General features: G+C 41.8%; 1 protein-coding gene across 1 annotated transcript in view; it reads left to right on the top strand.

Annotated features, from left to right (window-relative positions):
* The first annotated feature begins 518 nt into the window (after window positions 1-518).
* The window catches only part of Agk (acylglycerol kinase), a 73,694-nt gene continuing 57,858 nt past the window's right edge, over window positions 519-16,354 (top strand). Inside the window, exons 1-2 of the mRNA XM_021164845.1 lie at window positions 519-565; window positions 4,780-4,886. Of these exons, the coding sequence (XP_021020504.1) occupies window positions 4,786-4,886 (101 nt within the window). The 5' untranslated portion in view covers window positions 519-565; window positions 4,780-4,785. The remainder of the gene's footprint in view (window positions 566-4,779; window positions 4,887-16,354) is intronic.

The raw sequence follows: 16,354 nt of genomic DNA on the forward strand, positions 1-16,354 counted from the left end.
GGCTCCCTTTTCTCATGGCTCTTTCTGCCTCCAGCACACAGGTCTAAGGGTTCTGTGATTTTGTGGGATTTCCCCATCCCCATCCCCACTCCCACCCCCCACCCTGCTCTTCCGTGCATCCAGACCTAATCCTCTTCTTCCTGCTCTCTGGAGCTCAAACTTCCGCTCGTTAATTTAACACAGTGCCTCCTCACCTCCCGCCCTATCGCCGGGTTTTGTTTTATTTTGTTTTGTTTCATTTACCACTATCTAAAATTGCCTTAGCCATTTAATTACTTTCTGATTTAGTTCCAAATCGTAAAACTGTTCTTATTATGTATTGTGAACTTTCCAGAAACGACAGATGGATAGATGAAAGATTGAATGAACAAGTAATGTGAGAGAAAGGGAAGGGAGGGCGGTGGCTGCTGCGAGCCCATCCCTAGGTCATGGGAGGGCTCGTCCCCGCCTGGTTCGCGCTGCTCCGCGTCGGAACCCGAGAGCAGGGGGAGCGGTTTCCCTGAAAAGAGAGGGAGAGTTTTGTGAGAGCACACAGGAAAGGCTGGGCGCTGAGCGGCGGGCAGCGGTGAGTTCGGGGAGCGAGCTAGGGCCGCGGGATGTGTGTTGTCAGGGTGTGGGGCGCAGCCGCTGGTGGCCGCGTTGAGCAGAGTGTCCAGGGAACCCGCCTGGCGTCCGGGGATCGGCCACGCGGTTGCTGACTGCGGTGGGGCGGGAGGAGGGGAGATTGGGCCGGGCCAGCGTGGCATGCACGCCGGTTGTCCCTGCGAGTCAGGTGTGCCGGTTCGAGTCCCAGAGCAGTCCCTAACCTGTGAACACCCCCCCCCCCGTTACTTCCCTCCTTGGGCTGTGGGGTACTCCGGAACAAAAAAACGGGGCCAGTAATATTTGAACCCTAAAGGGTGGGTCGGTTCATTCGTTCTATTTATTAGGTTCTGCAGATGTGGATGGCTAGAACCTGCTCCAGAAAGCTCTTTAGTGAGAAAACCCCTACCTTTCTTGTCAGAAGAGGGTCAGAATTTGAGAGTTTATGGGTTTGGGGAAAGCCTGTTTGGGAGGCAAAGATATGTTAATTTAGGCATAAAATTTGAGATTTTTAACTGACATTAGTGAGAATGAAAATTCCGGCTACTGAGAAGGGAATATACACTGAATGTAGTACAGATTGTGAAGACAAATACAGATTTTATTCACAACTGCTTCACTGCAAAAATTAATGGTATTTCCCTTTTTCTCTAGGGAAAATGTTAATTGACTTATCCAGGGTCTCACCATCTGTAAACGACAAAGCTAGGATTTTGTTAGGCACCTTGGCCAGTCCTCTTTGCACACTAGGCTGCCTGCATATTTCCCTCATCTTTTAATAATATAGAAAGCATTTAAGACAGGGTGGGCGTGGCTTTTAAAAAAGACAGTCCACTCAGTGTCGACTGTCCGATAATCGTTCCATGCCCCTCTCTACTTGGGTGATGTTAGTAGCCTTCATACATTTTCACAGGCATGAATCCCAATTCTGTACCGTGTGTGCAATTTCTCCTATTTCCAAAGGCTAAGCCCAGACATCTGCTTGTCTTCATTTGAGTGTCGCCAGCAGGTGGAACAGTCTGGAGTCTCCTGAACTGCACACTGTTTCCCCACAAACCTACAATGTAAATCCAAAGCCTTGAAATCACTTAACAATCCATTGCCCAAGCACAAAACTTGGCTCTGTTTCCTCGTCCTTCACCTCTTGCAATCAGTTGGTCATCAAGCCCTGTCCATTTCTATTTCATAAAGACCTCCAAATCGTTTGTTGACTCTTGTCTAGAAGTTATGGCAGTCACCCCTCGAATGGCCCCTTTTAGATTTACTTTCAGGTTCTGGCAGCCTGTTTTATATTCTGCACCTCAAATATGATTGTTATTCATCTGCTAAAAAAAAAAAAATCTCAAGTTTTTTTTCCATTGTTTTAAACATAATATCCAAAGACCTTAGTGTGGATGCAAAGCCTTTTCAAATCTCCCCCTCCCCATGACCCCATCGTTCATCTTAAAACATTGATTTTTTAATGTCTGGTGTGTTTGCAACCTCCATTGCAATTATGTTAGTAACTGCTAACTAAAAATCATATGACTACTCAGTTCAGGGACAAAGTAGGCTTTTGGGGAAGGGAGATAACGACCAAGAATATATATTTACAACAAATTTTCTGCATTTTAAATAAGGTTTAATAAGGACACTAAGGGCTGGGAGTCACTGTTGTAGACGCTATCCTGTATGTATAGTCTATCGATGGTGTTTAGGGCATGATCATCCCCAAGTTGTACATTGGCAGTTGAGGAAACCGTAGAAGCAGGAAGTTGTTGCTAACCTGAAGCAGACTTCCTGTATAAGGCTCTTGTGTTAGAGCTACCTGTCTGATGCATGTAGGAAATAGTACTTTTGTTTCTTTAGCTGAAGGGACACAGAAGAACCTGAACAAACAGACCTTGCTGGTCTTTAAGTCGTAGCACCTTGTTCAGTCATGTTTCTATAGAACTTTCTCCTTTTCATCAAATTGACCACACACACAGGGATTTATTTCTGAAGGTTCTGTGTCGTGAAAACTCACATTGAATAGATGTATATGCGTTTTCCTTGTTAATATGTCTTTTGTTATAAGATTCTTAGTTTTAGTAATGGGTGAGAAGAGAAATTACTTCTTCAGTCTACTACTTACCTGTGGTTTTCAGATCACACATACACACACACACACACACACACACACTGCCTTTGTATACTTATTAGTTCAGGTTGTTATAACTGGGATAGCTTAAATAACAAAGATTATTTCTCCCAATGTGCAAACTGGAAGTATGAGCCCACGATGGTTGTTGGCACTGGGCATGGTACCCTCTTCCTAGTTTGCAAATGGCTGTCTCATTGCTGTGTTTTCAGATGGTTTGGAGATGGAAGGGATATGAGGCTGTCTTGCTGGTGTCTCTTCTTAGAGGGGTACTAATCCCATTCATGAGGATAGCATCCTTAGAACCCCATTATTTCTACATCCTAATACCATTTCAGTGGGAATTAGGACAGCTACTTTGAAGTTTTGGAAACAGTTGTTCAGGCCATAGCATATACCTAACTATTTTACTCTGACTTCTGATCTGCAGGACTCTGCCTCCTTCAGGTCCATCCCAGTTAGGCCTATTTTTCTGAACTCAGGGTAGATCCTGTTCTTATTCCCCAACATGTATCTTATGGTGTTGCAGCATTGCCTGTATGGTTGTATTGCAGTTAGGGATTTAAGAATTCTGAGCATTTGAGAGCGGGACTTATCCTTCCCTGTCCTAGCCCTTAATATAGAGTAGGTATGTCTATTAAAGACCTCTTGAATGAATAAGTGATTAGGATCAGATGAGAGAGGTCAATAATTACGTGGACCTTTGGGAATTTTCTTTTTCTTTCTCTCTCTCTCTCTCTCCTTCTCTTTCTCTTTCTCTTTCTCTTTCTCTCTCTCTCTCTCTCTCTCTCTCTCTCTCTTTCTCTTTTTCTTTTTCTTTTTCATCAGCCTGGATGGCTTCATTGATGTTTGCAGTGTGGCTTTTTCTTCCTAGGAGAGGGATTTTAACCAAGGGAAGTTAAAGAGAGAAATAATTTTTATCTGTTTAGATAATAATTTATATTTATTTTGATATATATATATATAGAGAGAGAGAGTGCGAGCACGAGCGCGCACACAATTGTAAGATGTCATTTAGCACCCTACAACTTAGAGGATATTATGTAAAAGTTCTGCTTTTATTTATTGGTATTTTGGTTGGTAGTCCTCTTTGAATGTAATTGGGATAACACTAGTTTTAAACGCCTTTTACTCTGCTAATTTTATTTAACATTGTATTTGTTTGTTTGTTTGTTTTTTATATCTGTGAAAATTCTCAGTTAAAAAAATGAATTCCTACATGTCTCACTCACTTAATATATGTTTTTGGGATAGCTATTATGTGCCAGATCTTACTTGATGTATGGGTTCTAGTAGTGACCACAGTCCTGCATTCAGTGGACCTTACTCTAGTCAGATAAGCTAAGTAACATATTAATAAATATAAATGTCATCAAATGGTGTCATACAAAAACAGAATAAACATATTACACCATTTTATTTTATCATGAAGAACTAATTTATCTTCCTTACAGGAGTAGGTATGAGTATCTGTCTTGTATTTTGTCATCAGTGAATACGATAATTTAAAACTTAATTTTATATGTGAATGATAATAGCTCTTTGTAATTTGCATGCCTTTGATTAGTAAATTGAGTATTTTTTTTTTCTTAACTGAGCCACATGCATTGCTTTTTTAAAAGCATGTCCTCTACTGGTTTTCATATTGAAGACCTGGTATTTTCTTCTGTTTTAATAAGCTGTTGCTGGTATTTTGGGTTCCTTATATATAATAGACAAATACTCAACAATGGTATAGTGGGACAGTAAGAAGACAAACATCAGGGGAAGCCTGGCTATTTATTTCCTCCTTTCTGCCCTCCTTCCTTCTCATATGGAGAGGGAAAGGTGGGTGGATACAGAAGAAGGAGAGCCAAGGTAGAAGTACATGAAAAAGAAGGAAGCAGAGATTGGTGAGTGAATCAGAAGATGCTGATAGTGACTAGACAGGAAAGGATGAGAAGAACCAGAGCAGAAGTAGCAAAGGGAAAACAAGAAAGGAAAAGGGAGGGGTGGGGAGACCTTAGAGGAGGACTGTAGGATGCTCTGTGATTATCTTGAATAACTTTGTTTTCTTTTTCTGCCTATTAAATCTATAGGAGAAGATGACTGCATTCTTTAAAACGCTTCGAAATCATTGGAAGAAAACTACAGCTGGGCTCTGTTTGCTGACATGGGGAGGTCACTGGCTCTACGGGAAGCACTGGTAAATACTGACAGCCCGACGCCATCCGCATCTCACTATAGAAGGATCTGTAGGGCCAGGGTTGAAGTCTTGCCCAGCTGCACATCTCTATAAAATGCGGTGGTCAAACAAAGCTATTCAAATAAAGACAAAGGCAGAGCTTCTTGTAACCTGCTCTATGTAGTTGACTGCGTGAAGCATTAGCTGTAACATTCCACATCAATGCTTATCGTTGGTGAGGTTGGAAAGAAAGCAAGCTTTACTCACTCTATTTGTAATTGAAGACCTTGAGACCCATTCTAGACAGAATAAAGTCCTCTGAGAAGTAAGCAGTAAGCTGAAGTTGTATTGTGCGCATCTTTTGGGATCACTTCCCAGTTCTTCTTACTGTGGTCTCTATCTGCCGTCCCCTCGCTGCTGAATCCCCCCCGTACTGGCACTGCTTCCTCCATCCCCTGAGACTATCTTTGTCTATTTCATTAGACTGAATTAATTTAAATGAGATCACAGATTAGCATCCTTTGTGTTTGAGTAAGGAATTCAGTGTAATCGTGTTATATCAGCCTTCACACATGGTCAGAGAATAAAGTGCCACATCTTCCATTCTGCCTTTATATGGTGTACTGGCTGGTTTTGTGTCACCTTGACACAGGCTGGGGTTATCACAGAGAAAGGAGCTTCAGTTGAGGAAGTGCCTCCATGAGATCCAGCTGTGGGGCATTTTCTCAATTAGTCATCAAGGGGGAAAGGCCCCTTGTGGGTGGGACCATCTCTGGGCTGGTAGTTTTGGGTTCTATAAGAGAGCAGGCTGAGCAAGCCAGGGGAGGCAAGCCAGTAAAGAACATCCCTCCATGGCCTCTGCATCAGCTCCTGCTTTCTGACCTGCTTGAGTTCCAGTCCTGACTTCCCTTGGTGATGAACAGCAACACGGAAGTGTAAGCCGAATAAACCCTTTCCTCCCCAACTTGCTTCTTGGTCATGATGTTTGTGCAGGAATAGAAACCCTAAGACATATGGTAAGATGTAAATGAGCAGACATTTGTATAAAAATTTAAGACACCAAAATAATTATAATCTTTAACCGACCAAGTGCTACCTACCTCTTACATGTGCCAACACAGAAATACAGATATATTCAGTATTGCTTGGCTGAGCAATACTCAGGAATCGTATTAGAATAGTGATCCATACTTGATATTTTTATGTGCATTCTCAGTTTACTGCTCACAGAACATATTTAACACTGTAGTATGCAGTCTGATTGTTTGTAGCTGTGTGGTTCTGTCCTTGCTAAGTATCTTCAGAGCTAAGTACCACATCCTTATAACCTATGTACACACAGCTTAGCACATGCAAGGTAAGAAAGAATATTAACAAACCTTCCCTTCCTTCTACCCTGGGCCCCGGGGAGCCTATGTTGTGTTTGCAGGGCCTCTAAGGCACACTGGTGCCAATGTGGAGACTCTAGCCCCTGTTGGTTGAAGATCCAAAGAGCTTACGTGTTCCTTTTTCAGTATGTTTCCAGAGGTCTTCTGATACTCCCTAAAGTCTTAAGACTTTTTAAAAGGCCCTTTAGTTCTCCAGCCTGAAATGTCCTCACTCTGAACAGGGTTTGAAGCAGCCTTTATGTTTGTTTTTGTATGTGGTATAACACAAAGGTACAGCCTCACTGTTTTGTACGTGGGTATGGGGGCTGGCACTGTTTATAGGAAGGGTTTCTTTCTCTGCTGTATGGTCTCTGGGCTTTGTTGAAGGTATTTTGACCATATATGATGGAGCTTTATGTCTAGGCTGTCTGTCCTGTCCCAGGGGCCTGTGTATCTCTCTAGGCCAGAACCACATTATTTTGATAATTATAGCGGTATAAGGAGTTGTAAAATTAGGAAGTGACACTCTTCCAACTTTGTTCTTTTTCTAGATTATTTTGGTCATCCAGGGTATTGGAGATTTCTTATCAATTCTGAGATGGCTTTTTCCTATTTTTGCAAAAAGTGCCATTGGGATTTTGACAGGAATTACATGGAATTGTTAGATTGCTTTGTTTTGTGGCCATTCTTAACAGTAGTGTCTTCCAGTCCATGGACACAAGATGTCTTCTTGTTTAGTGGCTCTTAATGAACACATCTCTTCTCTTACCTAAATTTATTTCTAAATATTTATTCTTTTTGATCTTCTTGTATAGTTGATTTCTTAATTTCTTTTATGTGTTGTTCAATCAGTGCATGGAAATGCAGCTTCCTTTGTTAATCTTTTTTTTTTTTTTTTTTTTTTGGTCTGGCTTTGATGAGGTTGTTTTATGGTCCTAACATTTTTTCTATGTGTTTGGGCGAAACCGTTCTGATGATCTATATAAAAAGCTCATGACATCTGTAAAGACAGATAACTTTCTTCTTTTCCATTCATTTTAGATGCATTTTCTTTCTTTCTCCACTTCCTTTTCCCTTCCTTTCTTTCTCCCTCAACCTTTAACTTGATGGTGTCTTGCTATGTTGCCTAGGCTGGCTATGAAACTTACCTTGGCCTCCCAAGTGCTGGCATTATAGGTATGTGCCACCACTTGCTTGGCACTTGTATCTTATTTTTCTTCCATACGTTCTCTGACTCAATTCCCCTTCTTGTACTGCCTGACCTTGTAGTCTCTTGAGTCCTCCCCTTAGCACAGCTGGAAACATTTCCTCTGATCCCTGCCTTCCAAACTTACACTTCTCCTGCCCTTTGTCTCTCTTTGCCTCTCTCCTTCTTGTCCTCTGTGACCCCTTCCTTCCCTTTCCTCAAGCATGAGGAAAGAGTTCTCCACCCGAGGCCCTCGTCTCATGTTATCATGCTCTGCCCTGAATGATCTCTGTTGTACATACTGTCTTCTGTCCAGTCCCAGGTTTTTGTTCATCTCTATAAAGACCTCTTCTGAGCTACAGACCTAAGTGTATAGCTTGAAGGAGATAGTCTCAGTGCCATAGTCTTGTGGCATTTGAACACTTGATCCTCAGTTGGCGGTACTGTTTGGGAGGTGTGGCCTTGCTGGAGGAAATCGGCTATTAAGGGTGGGTTTTGAGGTTTAAGAGACTCACAGCATTTATTGTTTGCTCTCTCTGCTTCCTTCTTGTGAGTCAGGGTATGAGCCCTAGCTTCCTTCTTCTGCTACCGTGCCTTTGTTATGCCATTGTGGACTCTCAATCTCTGGAAGCATTAGCCCATATTAACTCTTCCTTCTATAAGATGCGTCAGTCGTGATGTTTTATCACAGCAACAGAAAGGTAGCCAATACAAGTACTTATCTTAGGGTGCTTCACAGGTGTCTCTGACTCAGCATCCTAAAAACAAAATCCTCGTGCTCAACCTGCTCCTCAGTTAGTGGACATACTCACTATCTATTTCATTTCCCTAGATATTTGGACATCCTCTGTTCCTCCTTACCCACATTTCTTATGCCCTGTGCGTGGATTTAAATGGTTTTAGTCTCCTCCTGTGTTCTGTTTCTTTTGTCTGTCCCCACTCTCCCTGTCTTCATCCACACTGCCCTCCCTTCCTGTGTGGATTATTACTAGCTTCCCAGCTTTTTGACTGTTCTGTTTTGTACACCATTGCCATGCTGCTGTTTTGCAAGTGAAGGTTGCTGTTGCTTTTTAGACTGAAATCCCAAATTCTTACCAGCATGCTTGAACTTGGCCTCATCTGCATATATCGGTAACCTTGCCATATCTTACATTTTAGCATATGGCCTTCAAGTCTCTTTAAGTGATGAAATTATTATGTTTCAGAATCCCTAGAAGGGCTTTGCATATGGCATTCTTTTCTGGGCAACTGAAGTTTCTCCAAGTCTCAAGTACTGTCTTTTCAAAGAGATCTTCCCTCTCTAATCTAGATTAGGCAGTCTTCCTGCATTTTCTCCATAATGCTATGAACTCTTCCTCTATAGAATACTCATTGTTGTTGTGGGGCCAGTGAGGTGGCTCAGTGGCTAAAGTGCTTGCTATGCAAACTGATTTGGGAACCTCAGCATCCACATACAAGTTAGATATGGCAGTGTGCACCTTTGGAGTTGTGGAGACAGGACAATCCCTGAGCTTACTGGTATCCAACCTAGTCAAAACTGTGAGTTCCAGGTTCTCTGAGAGACCCTGTCTCCAGAAAAGAAGGTATAGAATGATAGAGGAAGACATCCAACATCATCCTCTTCCCTTTGTGAGTACCTAAACAGGTGAGTACACTGACACACGCACTCTCACGCACACATGTGCACATATACACACAAAAACCCACTCATTGCTATTGTGATGGTTTGCTCTGCTTGTCTCTTCTCCTATCATAATACTATATAGCCTCTGTATTGCATGACATTATCCCGAAGCCCCTGCACATAGAAGGACTCATGTACATGTGTTTATTGAGGAGGATGAAAGGATGACACTATGCAGCAGAGTAGCCACTGCGCTGGCCCCTTCTGAACTCACATCCAGGCTGTCAAATTCTAAACAAGTAGTGCACTTCAGCTATAGGCAGCTTCCTCTTCCATTGCTTACAAATGTATCCTGAAATATTCATGAATTTCTGGTAAATCCTCTGCCTTCTCTATACTCAGACAACCTTAGCTCTAATTTTAAAGAGAAAATTAAAAACTACAGGCCAGTTATTCACACACAGACACTTTTGTGTTCTTTCCTTCAGTGGATGAGGCAGCCTTCCTGCTGCCCAGTGACTCTCCTTTGTACCTGACCCTCACCATCTGCGCCTTCAATTTGAGTCCTTAATCATCAGCTTTTTCCTTGTTGATCAAAACCATTCCAAACTTAAACATGTCTTCTCTGAAGTGACAATTCTGTTTGTCTACTGCCCTCCCTGTCTTTTCATTTGTACCAGCTTTTAATGTTTTCCTCTTAACCTTTTCTGTCATTTGATACTCAGGCTAGTGGAGTTATAGGCCATCATTTGATTGAGCAGGCCTTTGACAAAGTCATGCCTAGCCTCTTAACCAAGTGAGTACTTTTCAACCTTAACCTGCTGCATTCCGCTGGCTGTCTTTGATCTTTTGTTGTTACCTTAGGCTGTCCTTTTGTTTTCTTTGTCTTTCATGCTGGTGTCTAACAGACTGCATTACTTGATGTGTTTTGTAAGTGACCCCCAACCACAAGGCTGTTTAGAGGTAAGAGAGAGAGATTCTGGGTGTGTTTCTTTAGACATTTATCTTCTCTTGACACTCCATGTAAATAGAGGTAAGAGGGCACTCACAGCAGGTCTGCTTTAATTTTTATTTATCTGTCCCATTTTTATTGCCTCCTTTTATTAATCTTTTGACATCACCTATTTGTAGGCTTTTTTTTTATTGTTTGTAGTAATTTATGGATTTCTTCTCTCTTGAGAGTTCCGTATATTTTCTCCCTTCTCCCAAGTTTCAAAGAAGAAATTCATTTTTATTTTTTTAAGATTTCTCCTATATAATTTTCCTGCTGAAGGCTGCTGTAGTTGGCAGGAGCAGCAGGAATGGCTCTCAGCGCAGCTCTGGGAGAGCAATTGAAGAGGAGGAAATGACCTCGTGTGCTGAGAGTAAAGAGAGTTTAAGTATTGCTCATTCCTCTCCAGCCGCTCTTACCGAGCCTTCTGGGATCCCCAGGGAAGATTATGTTCCAGGCTGCCTGTTCATCATGTCAGCGGTTTACCTGCAATAGCCTTTCCTACTTTTCTAGCCTTTTAGTAGCAAAGAACCTGCTGATTAAAAAGTAGCAGAAGAAAGGAAGCAGTGTGGTATGAAAGTTGTCACTGGAGTCAAATAGCAGTAAGACATCCTAGTGGTGTGACCTTGGGCTCTTGAAGCTTTACCTTCTTCAACTGTGGAACGGGCATAGTTCTATTTCATCGGGTCATTGAAAGATTGCTAAGATCACTGCAGAGGTCTAGCTTAGTGCGTTCTAGACATGCATTCAGTAAATGCTCTGAGTAATTTGATGTAATAACTAGGTATCTGGACAATGAATGACACGGGATAGCCACTAGGGCAGGAAGACAAAGACCTGCCAAATGATTGAAGAAGATGTGAGCCCTATTCTATTTCTCCCACCATATATAATGAGACAATTTGAAAAAGTCTAAGGTAGGGGCTGAAGAGATGGCTCTATGGTTCTGAGTACTGGCTGCTCTTGCAGAGGACCTGAGTTTGTTTTCCAGTACCTACATAGTCTCTGCAGGAGGATCTGATACTGTCTTCTGGCCTCTGGGGACTATGAATATACGTGGCATAGGTACTTACACATATACATAAGATAAACACATAAGATAAACATAAAATAAACTTTAAGTTCCATTCAGGGTTAACTTCAGAACAATAAGGCCCAAACCATTAAGAACATCAAGACATACCTGAACCCTTGAGGATCTGACTGGCAGCATTGTCTGTAATCACTGGAGACCTTGTCCTAGCTTTTCTGCCTTTGGTCTGTCTCACTGTTTTGGTCATGGAGCCTTGACACCACTTTTCAACTAACCCCTTTGGCTCAGTACTGATGGCTCTAATCTTGCTTCTTTTTGGCCCCACTTGCCAGTTTATGCCTCTGGCTCTAGACTTCTTCTGGTAGCAGTTCTACTACTGACCCTTGCCTGTGACCCAAATCTCCCTTCTCAAGAGACTGTCTATCATCTCAAGTTGGCTAGAATTCCTGCTATCTTTTCCTGAAGATTTTTAAAATCTCATTCACATTAAGTCCCTTGTTAAGCTTGTAGAGCAAATGATACTGTAGCCATGGTCCTGGGCTCTCTGCTCATTGGTTTGTATTAATCTTGAAGATTTCTTTTCCTCTATGTCTTGTAACACCAAACCTGAATAGATGTACACTTGGCCTTTCTAAACAATGGTTATGAAGTTGTCTACAGGGTTTTTTTCAGTGCCATTCAATTGATTCGAGACCTGGGTCTGATTCTCAGCTCTTGGTATTTATGACATTGTTTATTTTACCTAATAATTTGATGATACACTTATTAGTCTCATAGTAGCATGATAGCATGAGATTCATAGCTGCATGCAGGTGAGGAAATAGGGACAATGAGAGCGTATCACACTGTTGTTGTGTGTGAGTGACCAGAGGATTTGGGTGCAACTGCCAAGCTATTAAGAAAGAAGGGTCAGTTCTCAGAGGCCCCCTACAGTAACATAATTAAGATAGAGCCTGGCAATATGAAATTAAACTTCATATTTATCAGCAATGTCTAGAAGTTGCTGATTTGTGCTGTGAAGAGACACCATGACCACGGCAGCGTAGGCACACATAGCATTGGAGAAGTAGTTGAGAGCTTATATATATTTGAAAGAGGAGAGAAAAAGAGATGGTGGGGGTAGTGGGGAGAGGCTGACAATGACACCCTCAGTGACATATATCTCCTCCTATAGGGCCACACCTCCAAATCCTTCCTAGACAGTCCAAAAAGGGAACCAACCATTCAAATATATGAGCCTTTAGGGGCCATTCTCTTTTAACCACCACAAGTAGTGGAGCCTTGGGAAACTTCTCCGTCCATATTAGGTTCTCTGCCTATAAACTGGAGGTAGTAGACAGTAATAGCGCCCTTCTCTGTGAGCCAGCATACAGATGTTTCTCAGACTAGAACTTGGTACAAAGAACATTGACAGAAACAACGCATCTTCTTTTGTTTTTTCCCTCATGAGGGAAATCTTAAAAAGGTGTCATTTGAGTTGAAGACTTAGTGGAGATTGGTAAAGAATGTGACTAGAATTGCATGTTCTCAATGGACTATGAAAAAGCCAGGTTGTAGGGGGGGTTTACATATATGATACCTGTGTCTGAGCAGCAGTAAAGATCTTAAGGGGAGAAGAATATTGTGAACAAGGTAGCATTTTAGAGGTTTAGCCTAGCCTCCTGTGCAGGGTACATTTTAGAAGTTGATCACAGAGCTGTTAAAGGCCTGAAATAGTGGCAGCATAAGGAAAGGAGAGCAATGGGCAGATACGGAGCTGGGTACTAGGAGTGGCACAGCACTACAGTCACGAGGCTTCCAGGATTCAGGTTTGCTACCTGTGGGCTTCGTGGCCTTGTCAGTCACTTAAACCACTTAACTCTGAGCCTCGGCTCCTCGTCCCACATGAGGGATAATTATATGTGTTTGGCAGGTGAGTTGCAAGGACTGAATGAGGAGGTGTGGGTCAGCTGTCTTATACTGTGCTTAAATTTAGCTCTCTGCAGACGCTAGCTGTTGTTATTGCAAGGTGATTGACTGGGTATTTGGCTGAGGCAGAGGAGAAATCATTTTGTGGCTTCAAGACCGGTATAATTGGTGATGCAGAAAGAAGAAAGTCACCAAGGAGAATTGGTTTGAGGAAGAGGTATTATATTCTATTTTAGGCACACTGAGTTTGAGACCCTGACAGGATAGGCAAAGGGAATGTGTTAGCTGCCAGGTATAAATTATGCATGAGCCACACTTGACTAGACTGGTATTTTTTCCTTTGGTGGAGATTATGGTTTCAGGAGTGTCTCTGGATGTCTGAAAGCGCATGCTTTACCCTGATATCCGCTCAGATGAGCCTCTGACTCTGTAGGCCATTGTCCAGGCACTGGCTTGCTCCCCTGTACAGTTGCGTTGCCAGTGCTGAAGCTAGGAAGTTTATTCCCCTTTGTAGCTTCTCTTTGTTTCAGATTTTGTTGAAATTTTGATAAAGCCATTTGTTTTGCTTTTTAGTCATTTCAAAGTTCATTTTGTATCACCCCATCCCCCACCCCATGTACAGGCTGATGCTGAAATTGGGGTTTTAATGGGTTCTATTTAAAGAAGCTCATTTGTGGGCAATTAAATAACATGCTTGTCAACCCAGATGTGATAGGGAATAAGGGAACTTTTTTTTTTTTAAACTTTTAAATACAATGAAGTTTAATTATATTCCATTTCTTTTCAACTCCTTTTGTTAGATTATGTGGAAAACAGATTTCTTCCTTAAAAAAAAAATCGGTATCTGTACTTTCCTGTATCTAAGTGGGAGAGCTAAGATGGAAGACAGGGGGTATATTTAAGTTATATTTTGTCTTTTTGGCTTCACATAATTGAGGAAATTTTTATGTTAGTGGTGTTACTTGTTCCAAGGCCTGGACAGAAAATAATTGTAGCTGATGCTGAAAGTACCGCTTCCTTAGTAGAAACCAACACTTCAAATGTATCATGTTTCGAAACACTGATATTAGTAGCTATGAACTTAGTATTTTCAGGTCAGAGGTTGTCCAGATCTGTCAAGGAGCTTTGAACCTGTAGTGTGTACCATCTCATGTGGGATTTTTTTTTTTTTTTTTTTTTTTTAGAGAGAATTGTTAGGTTGCAAGAGAAGGGAGATTTTCTCTCAACCTATATGTTCTTGAATACCTTCATAATACATAATCTCTGAGTAGCACTTTGTCATTTCTTCTCTAGATTTGGTTACCTTGCTTATACCTGAGACTCAGTATATATGTGCTTTTATGACATTTGCCAATATATAAGGATGGTCATTGGGACCTAGAGAACTAGTATTTTGTTGCCTAATAGAGTGGCAGAATGACATTTGTATGGAAAAAGAAATCTCGAATAAGGTGTTTAAATGGATAAAAATGAATGGATAGAAAAATGTCGACATGAGAGAACTGACTCCCAAAAGTTGTCCTCTGACCTCCACATATATGCTGTGGCAAATGCACCACACAAACATACGTACACAAGTAAATATTCAAAATGAATTAGGAGTAGAAATATTACACACACACACACACACACAAGCTAGAGGACAATGGATGCTCTCCAATGGTAGGTGAAGCATCCCCTAATGGTGGTATAACAACACATAGATGGAAGCAGAAATGTAGCCACCAGTCAGAGATGGACCCCTATACAGGAGTATAAAGAATTCGGTCTTTGTGCTTCCAGGACTATCAGAATGGTGTGCTAGGAAGAAACATTGGTTTCTTGTGTGGACTTGGGTCTAGAAAAAAAAGGAAAAAATAATTTTTTATTCTAAGGAAAGAAAAGGCTTGCGATAGACCTTTTCATTTCTCTCAGTCAATGTATGGACGTTGTGTGTGTGTGTGTGTGTGTAGTGGGGGACAGAGTGCAGAAGCATCGTCTGGCTAATGAAAAGTTCTATAGAGCAGGCTCACAGGACAGGCTAGTCATGAGAGAGACCCCTCAAGGATACCATCTTTAGTTAAATCATTTCCTATTCTGAGCTGGACGGGAACAGACATGAGGAAACTTGAGAAACCAAGAGTTCCTTGAAGCATTTCCGAGTAATAGCTTATTCTATACATGTGTAGAAAAGTAACTGAGAATCTGAGAATGTTGGGGAAAGGTGGTTTGGGCATTCCTTATTTCAGAGTGTGAAAGAATGGGCACCGATCAAGCTGCTTGGGAGAGCCTTAGGAGTGGTAGAGTTGAGGCCTCTGTCTTGGGAAGAGGTCATTTGTTGCCTGATAAATATTACTGAATTAATTAATGCAGAGGTTGGGAAAGATTTATAGGCTTTTCCCTAAGCCCACCTGCAGAAGAAAGACTGTAATAGCACTTCAGTACCAGTGCAGGGAGAAAGTGTGAAGTGGGTGACGGATGAGCAGTGGACAGGGCTCTGTACTGCTGAAAATATTTAGAAAGTGGCAGGGGTATCAGCAGAAGCTACAGCAGGCCGAGAAGCAGGGTGTTTTGAGTTCTAGTGCTAAGCCTCCAGTCACTTTCTTTCTTTAATTTTATTTTATGTATGTGAGTATACCGTCACTGTCCTCAGACACATGAGAAGAGGGCATCAGACCCCATTACAGATGGTTGTGAGCCACCATGTAGTTGCTGGGAATTGAACTCAGGACCTCTGGAAGAGCAGTCAGTGCTCTTTAACTGCAGAACCATCTTTCCAGCCCCAGCAGTCACTTTCTAAGAGTGTGCATGGCCACAGACCAGAGGTTACCTCAAACTAGGTCAATTAGTCATTTTCTAGGAGCTCAGAGGGGTTGAGAAAACTGCCTAAGTGAACATTCTGCAGTCTTTTGGGGATGGAGACTGAGGTTGGACTTCTATATGTTCTCTTTATGTCATTACAAGATGAGAATCACCTCCACAGTGCCCCTTGTTACTAGAAGGGTGCTGTTACGCCATTTGACTGATGGGGTTGGGTGTATGGAAGCATTGTAAAGGATGGGCTACATCGTTTTTAAGAACATTTTCAACCTTAGCATTTCAGATGTCTAGGAAATGGGACTTGAGTTTGGACACCATTGACAAAAGTATTTGCTCTGGCTGCTGTTTGCCTTTCCTGCTTTGGCAAAGAAACAAAGAGTAAAATCAGGGATTGCAGACCTAAATATTACTATCAATATTCAGGAGTCCATGTTTTGGCAGTGAGCAAACCCCTCTTTGAATCACAAATCTCATTCAGTAAGTGGGTTCCCACATTTTGGCAAAGGCTTGTTGGAAGTGTTTTTAGTTCATTGTTGAATACCCTCCTGCAGGCTTCTTTCTCATTCCCTATGTAGCTCTTG

The sequence above is a fragment of the Mus caroli genome, chromosome 6, assembly GCF_900094665.2.
Source record: "Mus caroli chromosome 6, CAROLI_EIJ_v1.1, whole genome shotgun sequence".
NCBI lineage: Eukaryota > Metazoa > Chordata > Mammalia > Rodentia > Muridae > Mus > Mus caroli.